Here is a 20,651-nt window from a genome sequence, read left to right on the forward strand (position 1 = left end):
AATCGCCTACAAAAAAGGCATGGGGAATTCCCTGGGAGGTGTAGCACACTCTTGTTCCTCCGCTTCACGATCTCCTTCCTGATTTCGCAAATCACGGCGCAACTCTTCATTGGTTTGGTGTAGTTCTTCGTTTCTCGCTTGCGACGCAGCCAGATCAATCTGGATGCGTTCTTGATCAGCTCTTAACGCTGCCATCGCTTCTTGAAGGCCCTGCATCATCTCCATAACTTGTTGTAGGGTAAGACCTTCGCCTCCGTTTAGCGCAGCAGATCCTTGCCTCGTATTTCTCATCTTGATCGATTCTTGATGGATCTTGATTAATCTTTCTCAGTTCTTGCAGTTGAGACAATCGTTTTAGATCAGGCCCCATGGTGGGCGCAAATGTTCCCACTAGTTTGCACTTCGACGCTCAAGTCAAAGTTAGGGCTATGAAACACCAAAAAGCTCTTAACTCCGAGAGCCTGTGTAATTCTGTGTGTACTTGTGTTAGAATTGCGTACCTTGTTATGTTTGTTGCTACCCTTTATATACTCTAGAGTTTCCGCTCTTTTTGCTAACTGTAACTAGGTTTACTATAGGTGTGTCTTAGCGCCACTATCACCCACTCTTAGGGCCATCTAGCCTGTAAGACTCCCTTACTAGAGTGCAACCTCCGACGGGATGACCACTTGGGTGTCAACTCATGCACCCAATCTCTGGGGCCATCCGCCCTGGGAGTGCCCTAGCTGTTCATGTGCCATGCATGCAGATCACCCCTAGAACGTGACCCTTACGAGTCGTCCACACCCCATACATGGACCCCCGTGATCTAGGCCTCTCCCTTACTGATAACTGGAGTGTGGCTTGGAAACCACTTTTTTCAGCCCAGTTGTACTGTTTGAGTCACCGAGGTCCGAGGCATCCTCGCCTTTTGCCCCGACGCCGACCACACCTCGGCTACCTTGACTTACGTGCTTCGCAAGACACTAGCCCGTCCTCCTCGTGGACCCAGCTTTTGGGGTCCCACCATAACTGTGGTCAACGTCGAGGTTCGAGAACTGGCCGGTACACGATAATCTTTAATGTTGATTCAATATTTGGTTAATTTTTTTTTTTAAAGTACTCTTTATTAGTAATTTAGATAAAGCAAACCACTAAACTTGACAGGTCCAATTAAAAGCATCAAAGACATGTTTTTACATATATTTAGTAATTATTTCAGATAATTTAAATTTAAAACACAAATTTTAAAAACCTCTATAAAATTCAATAAAATAAGAAGTTAGCTAAAATGCTTTTTTTTCCTATCATAGATTTTCATATAATAAAACTATATAGTTTATAACAATTATTTTGATAAAGTTATATGTAAAATGATTTATAATTGATTGATCTTTTGTTAATAATATATGAACTTAAACTCTTAAAACGAAATACTTTTAAACTTGGGAAAAGAAGCAAGAAATTCAGCTTCGGAAATAAGGAAAAAAATAAAACAAGAGAAATGCTTTCCTTGCACTCTTTTCAACCCATGTCACTTTATTTGATTAAAATTTATTCAAAGAATTTATATCTGTTTGCTAAATTTTAATCAATAAGCATTCTTCTCATCACACCTATATGTCCGATTCAACACACCAAGAACATGGAGATAGCACTTGCATACATAACATAACTACCTATATGGATCCTTCTAGAAGAAAGAAAATAAAACATTTTGGTATATGAAGAAAGAAATATACTAAATTCAATATGAAAATGAATGCAAATAAAAAATCAGTATATGAGAAAATTACCATGAAGAACTGGAGCTTGTTTCCCTTGCTTTGGTATTCATTAGCAAAGAGGTTTCATCCCATGCCGCAAACCCGTGTGCAAGTATATTTGGTGAAGAAACATAATCAATGGAAGCTCATAGTGGCATCAAAACCAAAAGGAAAGTAGCATGTAAGGAGGATGCATTAAATGTTGTGCCTTTATCATATAGAACATTGCCTTCTCCTTCGAGTCCAGACCTCACTGTTTTATCGTCGCCACAAACTTTGACACGAAATTCTCTACCACAACAACGCTCGAGGCAACGCAAGCCACCACACCAGAGATCATGAGCCGCTTCTCCTCGTGATTGATCTTCACGCTCCTTGTGAAAAATTGCACAACAATATTAATCGAGACATAGCATAAAGCAAAATGTGTGTTAGGAATGAATTTTCACACCAAATAAATTTTAGGGTTGAACGCATAAAACGTTGATGGTTAGAAAAAATGAGAAAGAGAAAGGAAAATGCAGAAGAATGACACTATAGGTTATAAGTGGAAAAAAGATAGTGCTCGTTGCCACAGAAATGTGAGACAATACTCGGGCCACCGGAAATGCGAGACAATACTTGTTGTCAATGAAAAAAAGGGGAAACAACTTTAATGAAAAACAACCCTAAAAAGAAAAAAAAATGAAAAGAGTTATTATGACAGTTCTAAGTATAATTCACATAATAAAAACTTTCTATATCATTTAGAATAATAAAAATCATAGTAAAATTTTATTATGTGACTTTTAGTAATAACTAATATTATAAAGTTTAATTTATTTACAGTATTGTCACCACTATATTTATTATTAGGGTTGATTTAGATTCATAATAATAATAAGCTATCATTGATTCTCAATTTTGTATTAGTGAAAGAAGAGAGAAAAGCTTATGTGTATTGTCACACATAACATACAAGAGACAAGCTAGATAAATAAATATAAAGAGAGGCGTCCATACTGCTTATAACATAATTAGCTAAGCAGAAGTTTGTTTAAGAGCAGAAGCTTTTAGGTTGATGGAAGAATAAACAAAGGTTCTTTAGTTGAGTAGGAACATTTTTTTTTTAAGTTGTTAAAAACTGAGTAATTATTATTGGTATTTTTTTATTGTCTAATTCACTATCATTTTAATTTTAACTCAAATTGTAATGTAACAATTCAACATCTATTTCTCTAAACGCACAGTGAACTGCTATTAGGTGAATTTCATGTCTTATAAAAATAGGTTCACTCTGTATTGAATAGGACTTGCATAAATATATTCATAAATTAGTCTGATTGTCAATAGATTTAATTATCAGAAAATTTGTGAAAGTTATTGAATGATGATATTAAAACTGTACTCCCAATATTCTTTTGTTTCTAAAACAAAAATATCAATTTGCATTAATCTGTTATTAAATGTGACACTCTTAAACCTGGTTTCCGTTAAATCTCATAAATTCATAAGCAACAGTTTTCCACCCTATCAGTGAAGTAACATAACCCTAAATAATACCTAACTTCAATCTTTAATCTCAAACAAAAACTAGAGGCACTTAATAATGATCTAGGATATGCAACTATGTACAAAAAAGATTTACAGAAATCCCATCATAAACCTCTTTTAAACATCAATATTTGGCAGTTTTAATATTGGGTACTCCCTGCAACATACAGTAACAAATGGTATATGCAATGGTCACAACATATATTGAATGGTCACAACTACTACAAATTTTCTTTCTCTACATTGTGTCAAAAGAAAAGATGACAGCCTTCAAAATTGACTATGTGCTCTGTTCTTCTGAAAGTGGATTACTTAAATTACAATTATTTATAATAATAATAGTTAACTATTATAATTATAATTTATTTTTAAAATCAATTAGTTTCCAAAAATTTTAACATCACACACTTGTTATGCTTATTATTATTTTCTTGTCAAATCGTTGTTTCCATTTTATTGGAAAGCATTTTGCCTAAATCAAGAATCAAGAATAAATATAGGAATAAATTGTCCAAACCCCACCTGATGGCATTGAGCTCTCTTTTACGGTTTTTTGTGGTTTGCGGAAGCTTTAATGGGTTGTAGGTGGATCAAGGCTCTCCTAGGAGGTGTGATAGCCTTGGAGGTGCATGATGAGTAGGGAAATAGGAGAGGTTCGGCCAGCTCCCTTTGGTTGGTGAAAGGATTGAAGATTAAAGCCCTAAATCTAAAGAGATTTAGGCAAGGAAGTATGAATTACTCAAATTTGGCAGCATTTCAATACTCAAAATAATCTTACAAAGTGAGAGTCAAACACCTCAATTTATAGTGTTTAAAAGACTGAAAATTCAAAAAAGAGTGGAGGGAAATTCAAATGATTTCCTCCCAAAAGTGGAGCCTAAATGAGCACATGGGGAGGGGTGTGTCTAGTTTGTATGCTCACCCCCTCCATGGGCTTTCTAAACCGACCTTGGTAAATTTAGAGATTTTTTTAGAAACTCTAAGTTTACCTAGGTTGGTGCTTTAGGTGCCAAAATTAATTCTAAGAAAAATTACAAATAAAGTTTTTATGCTAATTTTGACAAGAAATTAAAGTCTACTCTACACTAAAGTTTATGGCATTTGAACATGTAAAAAAACCTCTTCTTAGATCCTCTTGGCCATAACTCTCGGATTGGTCCAAATCTACTCTTTGATGGACTTACATGTGGACTTGTGCTTGGGCCTCTTCCATCACCACCAAACAAAGTTAAAACATAATTTCACCTTTAAAAGAAAATCAACATCTTCGTACTAAATATATAAATGTGTGTGGTGCACTACATTTGCATCTGCAGTTATATTTTTTATGCACCCTTAAATTTTTACTTTATAATTAAAAGTAAAATAAAAATATAAGGCATAAAAATATTTTATTTCAACTGCAGGGAATCCTGGCCACTAAGCAGAATAATTATCATTTCTTCTATTATAGAAAAATAAAAAACAAAAGAGGACAATATAGTAAAGGTGGAAACAGTTGAATCTTGTGCTTATGCTAAGAGGTTCTGCACTCGAATATTTCAGATTTTTTGTTCGTTTACTCATCATCCTGTTAATGATACATGCTTCTAAACTCCACCGCGTGTGGACTCCATACCAGTGCTTATAAATGACACGTTGCTAGATTCTTTTACGTGACATGCCATCACACCAAATTTTTCTGAAGGCAAATCTTCATTCTGAAATTCTAATTACAAACATTTTATCCCCTTATTTTGGTGACTAAATTTGGTGACCGAATTGATATTTTCTTTTAATATTATATTGGAAAAAATTTAAGCTCGCATGCTACGTAAAGATTCAGACAATCAATTAATGAAATCGATCACCAATTCAAATAAGTCAAAAAAAAATTGTTCTTATTATCGCAATGAATGTTAAAAAAAAAATTTCATTTAAATAGTAAAATTATCCTTTATAATGTTGTTCTCATTAAATATTTTAATATCATCTTTTTTTTAATAATTTATATTCAATAATTTAATTTATTAATACATTTATTTTAACATAAATACATGTATATTATTATTTTTTACATATTATATAATTTATACTCTTATATATTATATAATCTAAAAATTTATACATACACCATATCTTATATCTTATTTTTTATAAGAAGCCGAGGAGGAGATTCTAGAGAGATATTAAAACCTAAATATATTTATATAAAAATATTTATTTTTAATAGAGAATTTAAATCTTTTATGAATAGATATGTTGTCTAGACATAGAATTTTAAAATAAATTTTTTAGAATAATTTAATTATTTAAAAGTAAAGTTTTTAAAATATTATATTATTCTCTCTTTCATTACTACAAGAAAATAATTAAATAAAAAATAATTTAAAAAATAAAAAATAATTAATTATTATATTAATTAAATTACATAATATTTTAGATATTAATAAAATTATTAATATCTAAAGTAGTTTTTATCATTAATATAAGTTTTAAATTGACATATTTAATGACAATATTTATCAATAATATAAATTACTTTAAATATTAATAATTTTTTAGTATTTAAAATAGTATCTAATTTAATGATTAATTATTTTTTTTCTAAAATTAATTTTTATTTAATAATTTTTTTAGTATTATAAATACAAATAACAAATATTAAAATATAAGTTTTATATGACTAATACAATAAAATCATTGAATAGAAACTAATTTTAGAAATAAAAAATAATTAGTTACTATATTGACTAAATTAGAGACCATTTTAAAGACTAAAAAATAATTGGTTTCTAAATTAGTTTCTATTACTGATAAATAGTTTCTAAATTGGTATCTAATTAGCTATCAAGGTTTTTGTTACCAGATTTAGAATCTAAATAATTGGTAATTAAAACCTTGATAGCTAATTAAAAATCAATTTAGAAACTATTTATCTATAATAGAAACTAATTTAGAAATCAATAATTTTTTTAGTCTACAAAATGGTTTCTAATTTAGTCATTATAGCAACTAATTATTTTTTATCTCTAAAATTAGTTTCTATTTAATTTTTTTTAGGGGACCTTATCAAAGTAAAATCTAAAAAATGTATTAAAAATAATATGACATGATAAATTCATTTAAAACTAATCACCCTTTATTTTGCATACAAATTTGTGATCAAATCATTGAAGTTTTAAGGTTTATATTAGCACTTAATGAGTGAGTGGGATCATTCACTTTTGGCTTTAAAATAATTATATTTTATCACAAATTCAATACGAAATCTGCAATTATAATTTGTCTTCCATACTTAACTAATATTCATTAATCAGTAATTTATTAACTAAACGGCTATAAATTTTACTTATATTTTTTATTAAATAATTCAAAAATTTACTACAAAAAATAAGGAAATAAATCTATTACGTGAAAGACATTAAAATAATAAAAATATGCATCATTAATATTGAAAACTTGAAAAAAAAAATATAATACGTTAGAAAAACATAACGTTGCTAGATAAACTAATGAATTTTTTTATTCTAATATAACTAGGTCTTGTAGAAAGGGCCGAAAAATATTATATAAGTTTGTAATAGCTAAGCATTTATTAAAATATTATACATATATATATATATATTATATTTATTTCAAATATTAAATATAAAATATTTATTTTATTTATTATAAATATACTTATTATAAGTATTTGAAAATATTAAGTATTATATTTATTTATTACTTTTGCGTGTTTTTTTAAGAAAAAGAAAACCTTTTATAAAAAAATAAAGAAAAGTAAGTTAAATTTGGAGTTGTTGGACCTTAATTTTAAACGGGCTTATAAAAACTGTTAAAAACTGTTGTTTGAATTAGATCCCCAATCCGAATTCACGTGTATAGGTAATCAAGTGGTAAATTCTCCTTAACTTTGTACATTCTCCATACATCTCCATATTATTTATAAAATAAAATAAAATAATGCTTTAAAACTTTTAAATAATCATAAATGAAAAATAGTTTCACCTTTTTAAATAACTTTAACACCATGCTCATCTCATATCTTATTTTTATTGGTATACATATTTTTTCAATGACTTACTTCCATTTTTCTTCCATTAGATCTTTGATAGTAATTCCATTTTTCTTCCATTACATCTTTGATAGAGTAGTTCCATAATTTGAATATAATTTGAGTGTGTATAAGAGTCGACAAAAAGATTTGTTGTATTCAATTGTTAAGATAATTTTTTTTGAATTTTATACTCCAATTTTGTATCTTACTAGTGTTTTATTTGTCTGAAATCTGTGATTTCTAAAAACATGAAAAATAATAAGTGAACGAAAATAAAATAAAACACTCAAATTACAAATATTCATCACTAATTTTGCAAAATACAAATACCATCACCACTTGAAAATAAAAAATAAATTACACTCTCCAAATTAAAAAAAAATGAAATTGTAGAAAGAAATTACGGAGGTGCAGTGAGAAATGGCCTAATCAAACTGAGTAAATTATTTGGTAAAAGGGTCATTTGCCTTACGATAAGATAGGACTTAATTGATCCTCACCGACACCCAACACAGCACTCAATTCCTACACAATAACATGCTAATATATACAATTTAAACATTTATTACTTTTAATTTCTTAAGATTTCAATGCAAAATTAGTACTGGATTAAAAAAATTAACTTATTCTTTTATCTTAATACTTTACATGTTTAGGTATACTTTGAGGAACTTATTTTTATATACTTAAAAAAAATCATAAATTAGAATTAGTTTATTGACAATATAAAAATTAAAAAGTTATTTTGAACTTGAGAGTAAAAAAGTAATTTCAATTAATAAAAAGAAATATGATGTTGTTGTAATTATTTGAGAATGAAGTGATTTAAAAAGAAGGGGTAAAAAAAGAAAGTATGTGGAGGAAAAGTAAAAGTGAGTAATATGGAATAGGGGAGAGAGGACAGAGAAAAGAGAAGAAGAATTGTGTTGGTGAGCTGCATAAATTGAGGCACAGAAGACTCTGTGTTTACATTCATCATAAAGTGTCTCATAATCATAGCTAAGTCACTCCAATGGAGAACGCCGTGGGATCCGGATCTGCCACCAACGGGGAGGTGGCTCCGCCGCGGAAGGTTGCATTGATAACCGGAATCACGGGACAGGACGGTTCCTACCTCACGGAATTCCTGCTCAACAAGGGATACGAGGTGCACGGCCTGATCCGTCGCTCCTCCAACTTCAACACGCAGCGCATCGACCACATATACGTCGATCCCCACAACGCCCACAAGGCGCGCATGAAGCTCCACTACGCCGATCTCACCGACGCCTCCTCGCTCCGCCGCTGGCTCGACACTATTCTTCCCGACGAGGTCTACAACCTCGCCGCCCAGTCTCACGTCGCCGTCTCCTTCGAGATCCCCGACTACACCGCCGACGTCGTCGCCACCGGCGCCCTGCGCCTCCTCGAGGCCGTCCGCTCCCACATCGCTGACTCCGGCCGCTCCCACATCCGCTACTACCAGGCCGGCTCCTCCGAGATGTTCGGGTCCACCCCGCCGCCGCAGTCCGAAACCACCCCCTTCCACCCCCGCTCCCCCTACGCCGCCTCCAAATGCGCTGCGCACTGGTACACCGTCAACTACCGTGAGGCCTACGGACTCTACGCCTGCAATGGCATTCTTTTCAACCACGAGTCCCCTCGCCGCGGCGAGAATTTCGTGACGCGCAAGATCACGCGTGCCGTTGGCCGGATCAAGATCGGGCTCCAGAGCAAACTCTTTTTGGGGAACCTTCAGGCCTCCAGGGATTGGGGCTTCGCTGGGGACTATGTTGAGGCCATGTGGCTGATGCTGCAGCAAGAGAAGCCCGATGACTATGTTGTGGCCACCGAAGAGTCCCACACCGTTGAGGAGTTCTTGGAAGTGGCCTTCGGCTATGTGGGACTCAATTGGAGAGATCATGTGGTGATTGACAAGAGGTACTTTCGTCCTGCTGAGGTTGACAACCTCAAAGGGGACGCCTCTAAGGCCAAGAAGGTGCTTGGTTGGAAACCTAAAGTGGGGTTTGCGCAGCTCGTTAAGATGATGGTTGACCAGGACGTTGAGATGGCCAAGAAGGAGAAGGTTCTTGTTGATGCTGGTTACATTGATGCTCAGCAACAGCCTTGAATCTTCGTCTTCCAATTTCTCTTTTTCAGATTTCTGTTCAATCGGGGATGGGGTTTACTGTTTTTGTTATAAAATATAATGTTGTTCTTCTAAATCATTCATCATAGCGCACACAGTTTAATTCATGAGCAATTTATGTTTTCCTGTTGCAATTGGTATTTCGTAGTTATGCTTTTCTCAGATTTTTTTTTGTAAGCCATCTGATTCATTCAATTAAAGCTGTCTCTATCCATTGTCTTGCAGAAGCCATTATGCTGAGTTATTTCGATTGTTCCTTTTTTTTTTTCACTTTTCTTCCTTTGTTTGTACATCCCACTGCTGAGATACGAAATGTGTATGGAGAGTGGAATGGATGCAAATGAGAGTGTGTGGATCATAACAGAACCGATAAATAAATCCATTGGGGTTAGTTTGCGGCTGTCGGTTGTTTCTCTCAGTTTGTGTGGAGAAGACTACGCTTGCTTTGGGTTATGGAAGTTTGGATGATCTCCTTCTCCTTTGAGGTAAGGGGTGGATATGATCTGGATGTTGCAGAACATGTCGGCAGATGAAGGGACTTGAATCTGATTTCTATTTTAACGGCTTTGTAATGTGCTAAATTTTGTAATTGTCTGTAATCATCATGTCAATGATCTGATTTGTTTCATTGCATTCTTCAGTCGAGTTTTTTCTTAGAAGTTCCAAATCCAATCCTCATTGCCCTTCTGTTTTTGTTATTTCCATCACACTAACTAACGAAACTTCATTCTTCTTTCGGGGTAATTTTCTTTTTTTTTTCCCTCTCTGTCCATTGCTTGCTCCATGTTGTGTTTTGTATCAGTGTGCCAACTTATTTGTTGCAGAAGTTATGTTTCTTGAACCTGAGGTAGTAGTTAGTACATTCTACTCTGTTACTGCTGTTTGGTTCTGGGGTTCTTCTGTTGGATTTGAAGTTCATGAGGTAGTTGATTTTGTTTTGAACTAGATTTAAATGAGTAAAAGTTGAAAGTGGTTAATGTCACGGATTCACAGTTCCAATATATTGGACTAATTTTTTCCATTCAAATATTTAATGTTAGGCCGTTTAGCAGACTACATAAATTACAATAGTTTCTTAGGCGATGGTAATGCTGATAAAGAATACACAAAACAGAACAGCTTAGTTGTGATTGACATTATAGAAGAAAAGGGAAATAAACTGAATAACATAATTTGAATAGAGAATTGAGTTTGAAATACAACCTTATATAACTGGAATAACAACAGAAACCTTATCTAAAACCAACACAAATAACAGAATTTGAAGTTCCTTCACCTTTTAACTAAAATCATTCAGAGAAACATGTTCAAGAAAAAAAAACAGATCATTGTGCTATACTACGATGTGGATGGAAAGACCACATTTTTGTTACATGGTGTATTTTGATTTGATTACATGTTGCAACAATGACAATTTTTTTTATTATAAAGTGTTTCTGTGGCTGGTTTCTTCGGTTCGAATTTATTTTATTACGATAACAATACTATAAAATGATTCTTACCTGATACTCAAATGATATGAGCAGGTAGGATTTTGAGATGGACCGCCGGGGTTGGCTCTGGAAGAAAAAATCATCTGATAAAAGCATAAAGGTTGAGGATGAGAAACCTGTGCCTACTTACGAATCTGTTGTTTCAACCTTGTCTTCTGTGGCACATGTAGATCAGGTATTTTTTTTTTGTAGGTTCAGGAGGGAAAACATTTTTACATGAACATGTCGGCAGATGAAGGGACTTGAATCTGATTTCTTTTTAACGGCTTTGTAATGTGCTAAATTTTGTAATTTTGTCTGCAATCATCATGTCAATGATTTGATTTGTTTTATTGCATTCTTCAGTCGAGTTTTTTCTTGGAAGTTCCAAATCGGTCTAATATTTAGCATTGTACCGAATAAATTTTGGTTAGATCAATCAATTTCACTGATCAAAACCATAATAATGTCATTGGCAAATTGCACGCGGATCTAAACACAATCTTCGTTGAAATTGAGATATGAATGAAAACTGACAGCCTTGAAAGATAAAGTGAAAACAAAAAAGAGTTTTCTATAAAAATGTAAAGATCATGGCTTGGATGTTAACTATATTCACTTACGAAATCTTGTGTAAACAAATAAATCCTATGACTTTAAGGACCATCCATCATATGTACAAAGTGCATCCGTCAAGAATCTTTTGCATGGATTGGTATTTTCGGACACCAAGATGTGGATAATTCACATGTACTTCTACGATGTCCTATTTTATTGGATGTGTTTGAATCCATTTGTTTTGAAGTTAAATTCAATCTTGGTAAAAATTAATTAAACAGTGCAATTAAAAAGTATTCAAATTGATTATATTCACAAATTACAAATTTTGTATTAAAATACGGATCGCATAATGTTTGGGAACTCTTCATTAACACTTGTGTGTACTGTAACAAATGGATTAACATCTTTATTTGACATCTGACATAACTTGCACATGACAAAATATATCTTTATTTGATTAACATCGATAAAGACATTGGCGAGATGTCGCACACGATCACGTGCTTATTTTATACTGAAATCACCACCGTTGTCTGCAATTGAAACGTCGAAACAACGATGTTAAGAGATCCAACAAAAAATGACAAATGTTATCACTTTAGATCCTATCACGTGTTTGTTATCTCGTCCTTTCAATTATTTGCCTCCAATTAGCAACCAAAGCAAATGCGTGCGTGTCGGTGACGGACATCATAGCTCCTATAGAAGCACCGTAACATGGCTGTGTTGCTCTGTGGGTTGCCATGAGTTGGTAATTAATGCGAAGTTTCATGCCCTCCCAAACACGGCCCCATAAAAAATTAGTCTAGCATGTGAATGTGATCCAACCGTTCTTCAGACTCTCGAGCACCTCAAATTCGATAAGAATGTAGGAAGCTTCTGAAAATATGAGCAAAAATCAAACCTGGTATTCAAACTATTCTTCGGCAGAAGGTGGATTTATTTTTGAAACTGTCCGCAAAGTAGACGAACTTGAGCCCGTTTCTTGGTCAGCCGAAGCAATAGAAAAAGGTTTTATAGATGACCGGAGAGATTCTGAGCCCTCTGCTTCAATCCTCTTGCACAATGCATCGCAGTTACTGATCACTTCAGTCAGCCTTCCTTTGAGCTCTCCAATTTCCACCTGCAATGCATGGACTGCATGCACGTTCTAATATAGAGTTAACAATGTTCACAAGCAAATGAATTAAGATTTTATGACTTCATGATCCTTGTAAATGATGAAAGCGGGAATTTCCCTTTCAATCAGCAGATTATGAAAACATGTCTTACGGTATCAGTCTCTCCCTATGATATGAGAATCCTAGTGTCCAAATATTGTTCGAACTGGGTCCCATAATTACCTCCGGATAGATGCTGTGAAGCACTCTTCATTGTAGATGTTGAATGATTAAATCGCTGAAGAAGTTTGATTGCCAAAGCATCTGCAACTTCTATTTTGTTTTCTATCTCCTCCTGCAAAAATTGAAACCATTTTCATGGCATGTCCAGAGAAATACAAGAGACAACAATGTCGACCCATCAATGCAAATATTGGTACTATCTAATAAAACAACATAAATAAATTACAAATAATATTGAATGGTCATCATGATAGGAACTATTCTCGTATACAATGGAGGCCCATCACGTCACACGATAGGAATTTTACATTCTGAAATAAGTTATTTCAGTTTGAAATTTCTAAAGATTATAATTATCCAGGCCACTAAATGGCCTTTTTATTTTAGAAATAGAGTAAGCAGTTTATCACCAAATAAGGAAGTTCCAGCTTTTTCATTTTTCCTGTGTACAATAAATTAAAATAACGAAATTAGCTTCACGATTCAAAATCTTCCCCTAAAATTTTATATTATTAGCTGGATGAATATCTTTTTTACAATCATTTACTACCAACATTAACATATTGAAATAGTAAGAAGATTCCAAAATCAACTTTCCTAGCATGGAACCAGCTTAATAGTTATCCATAACGTAGAAAGTGTGTGCTTAAAAGCAACTCTTCTCGTCTCACCATTTGTTTAACAAATACTCACCCTTCACTAATTGAAAAGAGAATGACAGAACGTACCAAATTTCATTAAAATTGTTGTCGTAATTGTTAACAAATCATCATTGCTATTATATAGGAAATAATTGTATGGCTGAAAAAAAGGGGAATGTGTTGCCAACACATCAAAATGAAATTCCTTGTACTGAATTTTGTTAACACTACAAGTATTCTGTATTTATTGGCATACAAAGGTGACCAACTGAAACATAAATTCAAGAATATGCTACGTACACACCTCCCCTCCATTAACTGTTTGTTTGAATTTCACATTCTAAATAGCAATTTTAAGTTATCAGTTAACTCAATGGTGATAACAGCTATTAGAGACAAATCTCTTCTCCGTGTGGTGGTTACAACTGGTGCCACAACACTGCTTATTCTAATTAGCAAATACAAGTCATTTTGTTATATCTAATAACTATTGGTCCTATATATTATATTTAAGTACAAGTCAACTATATTTTTATTTTATTAAACAAATAAAAACCCAGCTATGTTAATCATATATATCAAAATCTTAACTGAAACCATTGACAGTATTTTAGCCTTTTCCTGATAAATTTAACACCGCCGATCCTTCTATTAACAGACGATACATGTTTTAGGTCTTGAAATGGAGTGGATAAAAGGGTGGGCCTGAGTATGGGCAAAGGAGGTGTGTGTAATCACATGAAATTGAATTATACATGTGCAAGGAAACAGTTTCATCTTATGTAAGAGGGGAATGGGTGGGTAATGCACTTGAAATTGATACATATGCAAGGAAAAAGCTTCCTCTAGAGGAAAAGGGAAAATGGTGGGTTTTTCTAAGATTTGTATGCATTAGTAGATGAAATTCAATGAACTATTCTTGTATCAACCAGACCTGTCTTTTGGTTATCTCTTGGGCCTTTTTCTCCTGCCAATCACGGTACATTGAGAAGAGCTCCAGTAGAACATTGGGATTCACTGTAGCTGTTTCAACCATGAAAAGGAGAGAAACTAAGCAATTGGCCACAACAAAACTACTAGTATTAAATGCAGCTGCTATCATACAACAAAGTGATTTATGCTCTCAACTCTAGTTTGAGACCTATATGATAGGGGAATGTAGAGTAAAAAACTTTAACAGAAAAAAGAGATTCCTTAAACTCTCAAACATATGCAGAGGTAGAGTTCACACATTAGTGCAGTAAGAACAATAAAAGTACTCTTGCCAATATTATAGGTCAATGGATTGAGCATAACATGCCAAAAACCAAACCCACGACAAACAGCTAAACAAGCACATGGAAGCTTTATGTGAAGAGAAGATGTGGCGCCCAACTGAACCATCATGACTTTTGGGACAATTTTGAGCTGGCTGGCTGTTAGGGAATGCTTGCACAGGCACAACCATGCTGCATTCTATAATAAATGTCACAGGGTACGGTCAGAGTATTAAGGTTTTTTTTAGGATCTTGTTGTAAGTGAGAACAGAGAATAAAACTTTTATTTCACGGTTACTTTTTCATATAAGAATACATTCTCTGTAAATAGTCTTACAATAGACTTTCAAATTCTACATTCTCTCTCATCAAAGCTATACTATAAATTACATTTAAAATCACAATATAAATGACATTCAAAACTATGATTAAAGCTAATAATTATTGATCACTCAAATTTTTAAATAAAACTGATGACGGTTTTGAGTTTAATGCTAACAAATTTCTCCCTTAAACTCAAACCTTTCATATTCTTCATTCAAATTGTTTTTCTGATTGTCATCACCCACATTTCCAATATTTTCCCAACACTCACCACACTGTTCTGGATTAGAAGCAACTTCAGTCTTCTTCACTGCACCAACCCATGTAGAGTTCTGGATTGAAATACTTTTAGTCTCCCAAACAAAATCTTTTGCATTTTCACCCTCTGAATTAAAAGGATTTAAGAAAGACTGTGGCTTCAATGAGCTTGGAACATAATGATTAGACCATATATCCTTTTCAGATGATGCCTTGACAGCATCCCATTTACTGTCTTTTCCCAAATCAAAATCATTATTTTCAAGTAAAACACATGAACCAAAAGGGGCTTTTAATTTGGATTGTAGTTCATTCACTTTTTCTTTTTGAGCCAAAAGGAACAAATGAAGTTCTTCAACTTGATTGACTCTACTTTCTTTGTCTTTCTCCATATCAACATATTTTTCTTCCAATTTTGTAAACCTTTTTTTCCAGGTTATCAAATTTTGCTTCAACACTCTCCAATTGAGATACCAAGGCATTCCTTTCATTTAGAAGATTGTGTTTTTCACTAGTTAGTAAATTGCACAATTCTTCCAAGCTACTTGATTTTGTTCTTAAACCTTCAAGCTCAATTTTTTCATCACAAAGGGACTTCTCCGACAATGTACTCTTTAAGTTGAGTTTGAACATTCGATTCTTTGCCATCTCCACGTTTGCAAGTACTCGACCATATTTGTCCTTCAAGTGCAAAATTCGGTCTTTCATGAAAATCTAATAACCTTTCTCTAGTAGTTGTCCCATACTAAGAATATTATTCTTCAAATTAGGTACATAATAAACATCCTCCATAGTGCCTTGTTTTCCATCCTTTTGAGAAAAACACATTTTTCCCCGGAACCTTTGTTGAGTCTCCAAAAAACACATGTTCATCTTTTATCTCTTGTATATCGAGAAAGAGATGTTTATACCATAGCACTAGTGTCGAGATACCATATCATGTCAATATCTAGAGTGACGTCTTCATTGGCCATCATGAGAATTCCTTCATCTTTTGTCTCATCTTCCTCCACTAAATTTGCATTTTCTTCCACTCTTTTCTTGGCATAGCACTCCTTTGTCCATATTTGCCGCAATTGTAACATTCCACATTTGAACGATGTGAACGACCACCACGATCACAAGCTCGTCCACGCCAATTTTGTTGGTTCATTTGTCCCCTCTCTTCATTGTTATTTCCATGACCATGACCTCCGTTGTGATCAAAACCGCGACCTCCGCATCCATGTCCTCTTCCTCGGTTATGTTGCATGTACATCACCTTGTCTTCTTTAATGGTCATCTTTGTTTGTAAGGCTTCCTCCATGACTTCTTGTTTCTTTTTCTTCTTTCGTTGTTCATGTGCATCAAGAGAACCCGCGAGATCATCAATGGTCATCTCTTCCAAGTTTCTTGACTCCTGGATTGCGCACACAACATTTTCAAAGTCATCGGTTTTCTCCACAACCCTTGCATCCGTGAGAGTCTCTCCATTGCGTTTTAGTTGATTGGCTACCGTTTGCACACGAGTGATGTAACTAGATACATCTTCCGAATCCTTCATCTTCATGGCTTCCAACTCACCTCGTAGAGTTTGAAGACGTGTTTGTTTAACTCGGACTGCACCCTTGAACACCTTTTCCAAGATGTCCCATGCTTCCTTTGAAGTGGATGCACCAGCAATTATCTCAAAATTTGCCTCATCAACAGCTTGATACAACATGTACAAAGTTGCCTTATCTTTCGATCGTGTCTCTTTCAACACTTTGTTTTGGGTCGCCGAGTAACCAGTAGTATTTTCTGGTTCTTCAAACCCTTGTTGAACTACCTCCCAAAAATCTTGAGATCCCATAAGGGCTTTCATTTGGATACTCCAATTGTCATAATTGGTCATCTTTGTTAATTGAGGAAGGGACATATTATTGGTTATACTGGTCATAGCTCTGATACTAATTTGTGAACAGAGAATAAAACTTTTATTTCACTGCTACTTTTTCAGATAAGAATACAGTCTTTGTAAATAGTCTTACAATAGGCTTTTCAAATTCTACATTCTCTCTCATCAAAACTATACTATAACTTACATTTAAAATCACAATATAAATTACATTCAAAACTATGATTAAAGCTAATAATTATTGACCATTCAAATTTCTAAATAAAACTGATGACGACTTTGAGTTTAATGTTAACAGTAAGTAGGAGACTAATTCCTACAGTTCTGATGCCTTCTTACTGTGGTAACTCAGGGAAATCCTGTTAGAGGGGATTTCATCTTAATGCTACAAGCAAAACCAACTTAGTTTAAAATCTGAAACCTTTTTGCCAATAATCCCTAACTAATTAATAGCTTGAATTAGGAGAAAAGTTCATGAAAACAGCTAGCAAGCTAATCTACTTTTAAGAACAAATCCGCTACAAGAGAAGCTGTCCAGCATGTGTTGAAATCATAACCAATAAAAGCATAAACTGGGACCGGATAGAACTCAGCAACTTCATTTTTATTTAAAAATAGCCACAAAAATAAATATTCTATCGTAAAGTAAAGATGGTTTGAGCCAGGCAGGGCAATGACATCTTAGTAATCACAGTCATTTAAGGAAAAGAATATCTACCAAAAGGAACAGGGTTAGATGTATAAAATAGATTATTTTGGCCAATAACCCCTCTGTTTAATTCTATTGGGAATATAAGAAATAAAAGAATGATTGTTCGTTTTGGAGATCATCACCTGAAACCGAAGACGATGAAGGCTTCCTCACTAAAATATCAGTTAAAGTACCCTCTGTTGGGGGCGAGGTCAATATCGGTGGTGTCTGCACCAAACCAATTAAGGGAATCATAACCAAATAAAACAATCAACAATAAAAACACTCATAACAAGGATTGGTTTTCTTATACTAAAAAAAGTACATACAATTTTGAGAGATTTAAGGCGCTCCAAAATAGGGTCAGAAGCTTCCGATCGCTCCGTTATGGTGGTGATTCTGTCATCAGGCGTCTACGGAAATAACAAATCGATAGAGTTCAGTGAACAAGGACACAATTAACAGTTTCTTTTATTTCGAAAAAAAAAAAAGAGGAATTGAAAGAGTACCTGTCCGCTTGAGAAAGTAGATTCTGAAGCGCCCATGTATGGCAATGCGGTGCGGAACCGAAGATCAAAAATTGATATCAAAACCGAAACTCTCACTCGCGTAGCGAATTTCGGAAGGAAAACGCTTTTCTTACGAATTCAGTTGCACGAACACTGTGTTCAATGACAACAACCACCTTTGAAGGGATCGGTTGCACCTTACCGTAAGTTCTGAATATAAAAGTAGAAAATTATTTTTCCGCAAGGGTATTTTTGTTCTATATTTAAAATAAAATTAAAAAGTTTATTACTTCGTTAGTTTTGTGTAATTAGATTGTCATCTTCATTCAACTTGTTACAAAAATAAATACATATATGCGAGTTAAAAAAAATTACAAAAGAAGATAACAAATTTTAAGAATCTATTAAAATTGAAATATAATGTTTATTATTTTATTATTGGTTTTAAGTATTTGTTTACTTATTTATCCTTATATGAGATTATCCAAATATTAATTAATTAAATATTATTTGAAGTTTTTATTATTATTTATCATTAATAATATATTATAATTTTTAATAAGATGATATTGAATCTATAAATTTTTTATTTCATTTTATTTTTAGTTTATTTATAAAAGTTCAAAAGCTTTGTAAATATATGACCACATTGCAAAAAAGTATCAATTTATCACTCAATAAAGAAAATTAAGAAAAAATTATGAACGACACGGATTTTTTTTTTTAAAGAAGGTACTTATCTCTTAAATCAAAGTTCTGATTATCATATGATGCAATTCGGCTTTGCATCTTCTTATATGTATCTTCTTTTTTATTGTCTTTTATTTGAATATCTTTTACAGATGATAAATAATATTGCATAAGTATGAAGAATTGTAGAAATTTTGAAAGAGATAAAAATTTTGATTGTGAATCAAAGTGGAGTTAGACACTAACACTAATAGGAGGAGTCTACAAAATTGTCTAGCAAAAAGAAAACTCGATAATACTTTGAACAAGTAGAAGTGTCTCAAAACCTATAAAATGAGAGTATGACAAGTGTCATTTTCTTATTGGTGTAAAACCTCTCCATTGGGAGAGTGACAAGTGGCATGTCTTCATTGGGGAGAGAACATGTGGATCTTCATGCCATCATTACTGTTTGCACTCTCTTTTACTATTTTACATCCTACTCTTTTTTCTATTTACACCCTATTCTACTTTGGCCAAAAATACAAGACCTAATATTCCTAACTACTTTATACAAATTCTACAAGACTAAGAAGAATAAAAAAATTCTACAATATCTTCATTAAGGCACATCTTCTTCTATCTTCTTAACCGAAAGTTTTGAGACTTGATCATTTCCATCAGATGTAAATGTTATAGTTTTAGGATTTATTTTCTTGTTTACATAGTCATTAGACTATATGAAAACTCTCTAGTCTGAATATTTCTTCTGCGTCTTGAACTTTAAATGTATTTTGAATTGTTTCTTTCTTTGTCCAAATGTGAATGTTTTCAATATTGTAATATTGAGTATTTTTATCATATCCTTTATTTGTTGTGTATTGTTCATTATCTTCTTCTCATGAGACATTGAATATTGATAACTTCTGCTTTTATTAAATTTGTGCATCTTTGAATGTATGAAACAATTTGAATTGTTTTCATTTAATCTTCTGATGTGAATGTTGATATTTTAATGCTTTGTGATTGATTCTTCAATCATCTTTGTCACATATTATCTTCATGAATACGGTGGAGTGGATGCTTGATGTGGAAATGTTTCCTTTGAAGAAATCTTCTTCGTGTCATCTTTATTTGATATTTGCACCAATACACTCTTGAATTATCTCTATATTTATGGTTGTTTGAACATTCAAAATATAGTTGGAAAAGATAAAATCACATTCTTGGCTTCTTCATTTGAATCTTTTATTCTTGTATTAGACTTTAAATTTTATAAAAAAAATATGTTCATAAAAATAATTAATGTTCCTTTTTAAAATTTAATTAAAAATATTTTAATCGTAAATATTTATGTATTTTAATTATAAATATTTTGATAAGAATAAAAATATAAATATTAAAAGTGTTATCTATATGCACTATGCAAAACACGTAATTTTCTTAAATATTATTAAAATATTATTGTAATTGTTAAAATATTATTTTTATTAAATTTAATAAAAAAATATGTTCATAAAAATAATTAGTGTCCATTTTTTTAATTTAATAAAAAAAATCTTGATATGTATGTGTACTACTAAGCTGAGAGGTCGAACCGAAATGA

The 20,651-nt window shown here is 32.9% G+C and overlaps 2 protein-coding genes across 3 annotated transcripts; one reads left to right on the plus strand and one right to left on the minus strand.

The window, feature by feature from the left end:
* The first annotated feature begins 8,143 nt into the window (after positions 1-8,143).
* On the plus strand, positions 8,144-9,676 carry LOC137810975 (GDP-mannose 4,6 dehydratase 1). The gene has a single exon (XM_068612497.1). The coding sequence runs from the start codon at positions 8,330-8,332 to the stop codon at positions 9,425-9,427; it is 1,098 nt and encodes a 365-aa protein (XP_068468598.1). The 5' UTR covers positions 8,144-8,329; the 3' UTR covers positions 9,428-9,676.
* Positions 9,677-11,912: 2,236 nt separating this feature from the next.
* LOC137810979 (uncharacterized) lies at positions 11,913-18,608 on the minus strand. Of its 2 annotated transcripts, XM_068612502.1 has the most exons (7): positions 18,377-18,608; positions 18,197-18,280; positions 18,011-18,095; positions 14,397-14,485; positions 12,822-12,933; positions 12,383-12,615; positions 11,970-12,283 (listed from the first exon to the last, which is right to left on the minus strand). In XM_068612502.1, exons 1-6 carry the CDS (start codon positions 18,410-18,412, stop codon positions 12,395-12,397), a joined length of 627 nt encoding a protein of 208 aa, XP_068468603.1. In that variant the 5' UTR covers positions 18,413-18,608; the 3' UTR covers positions 11,970-12,283; positions 12,383-12,394. The 2 variants fall into 2 exon arrangements, with proteins under 2 accessions (XP_068468601.1, XP_068468603.1); XM_068612500.1 differs by having other exon boundaries at positions 11,913-12,615.
* Between the last annotated feature and the right edge of the window lie 2,043 nt (positions 18,609-20,651).

The sequence above is a fragment of the Phaseolus vulgaris genome, chromosome 2 (genome assembly GCF_000499845.2).
Source record: "Phaseolus vulgaris cultivar G19833 chromosome 2, P. vulgaris v2.0, whole genome shotgun sequence".
Taxonomy (NCBI): Eukaryota; Viridiplantae; Streptophyta; class Magnoliopsida; order Fabales; family Fabaceae; genus Phaseolus; species Phaseolus vulgaris.

Bases quoted from the DNA above. Each gene is read 5' to 3' on its own strand.
- LOC137810975 (XM_068612497.1), top strand. From the start codon at position 8,330: ATGGAGAACGCCGTGGGATCCGGATCTGCCACCAACGGGGAGGTGGCT.
- LOC137810979 (XM_068612500.1), bottom strand. From the start codon at position 18,412: ATGGGCGCTTCAGAATCTACTTTCTCAAGCGGACAG. The intron at 18,096-18,196 runs GTATGTACTTTT...GGTTTGGTGCAG, and splicing joins GCCTTAAATCTCTCAAAATT to ACACCACCGATATTGACCTC. The intron at 12,934-14,396 runs GTCTGGTTGATA...CAATTTTTGCAG, and splicing joins AAGAGATAACCAAAAGACAG to GAGGAGATAGAAAACAAAAT.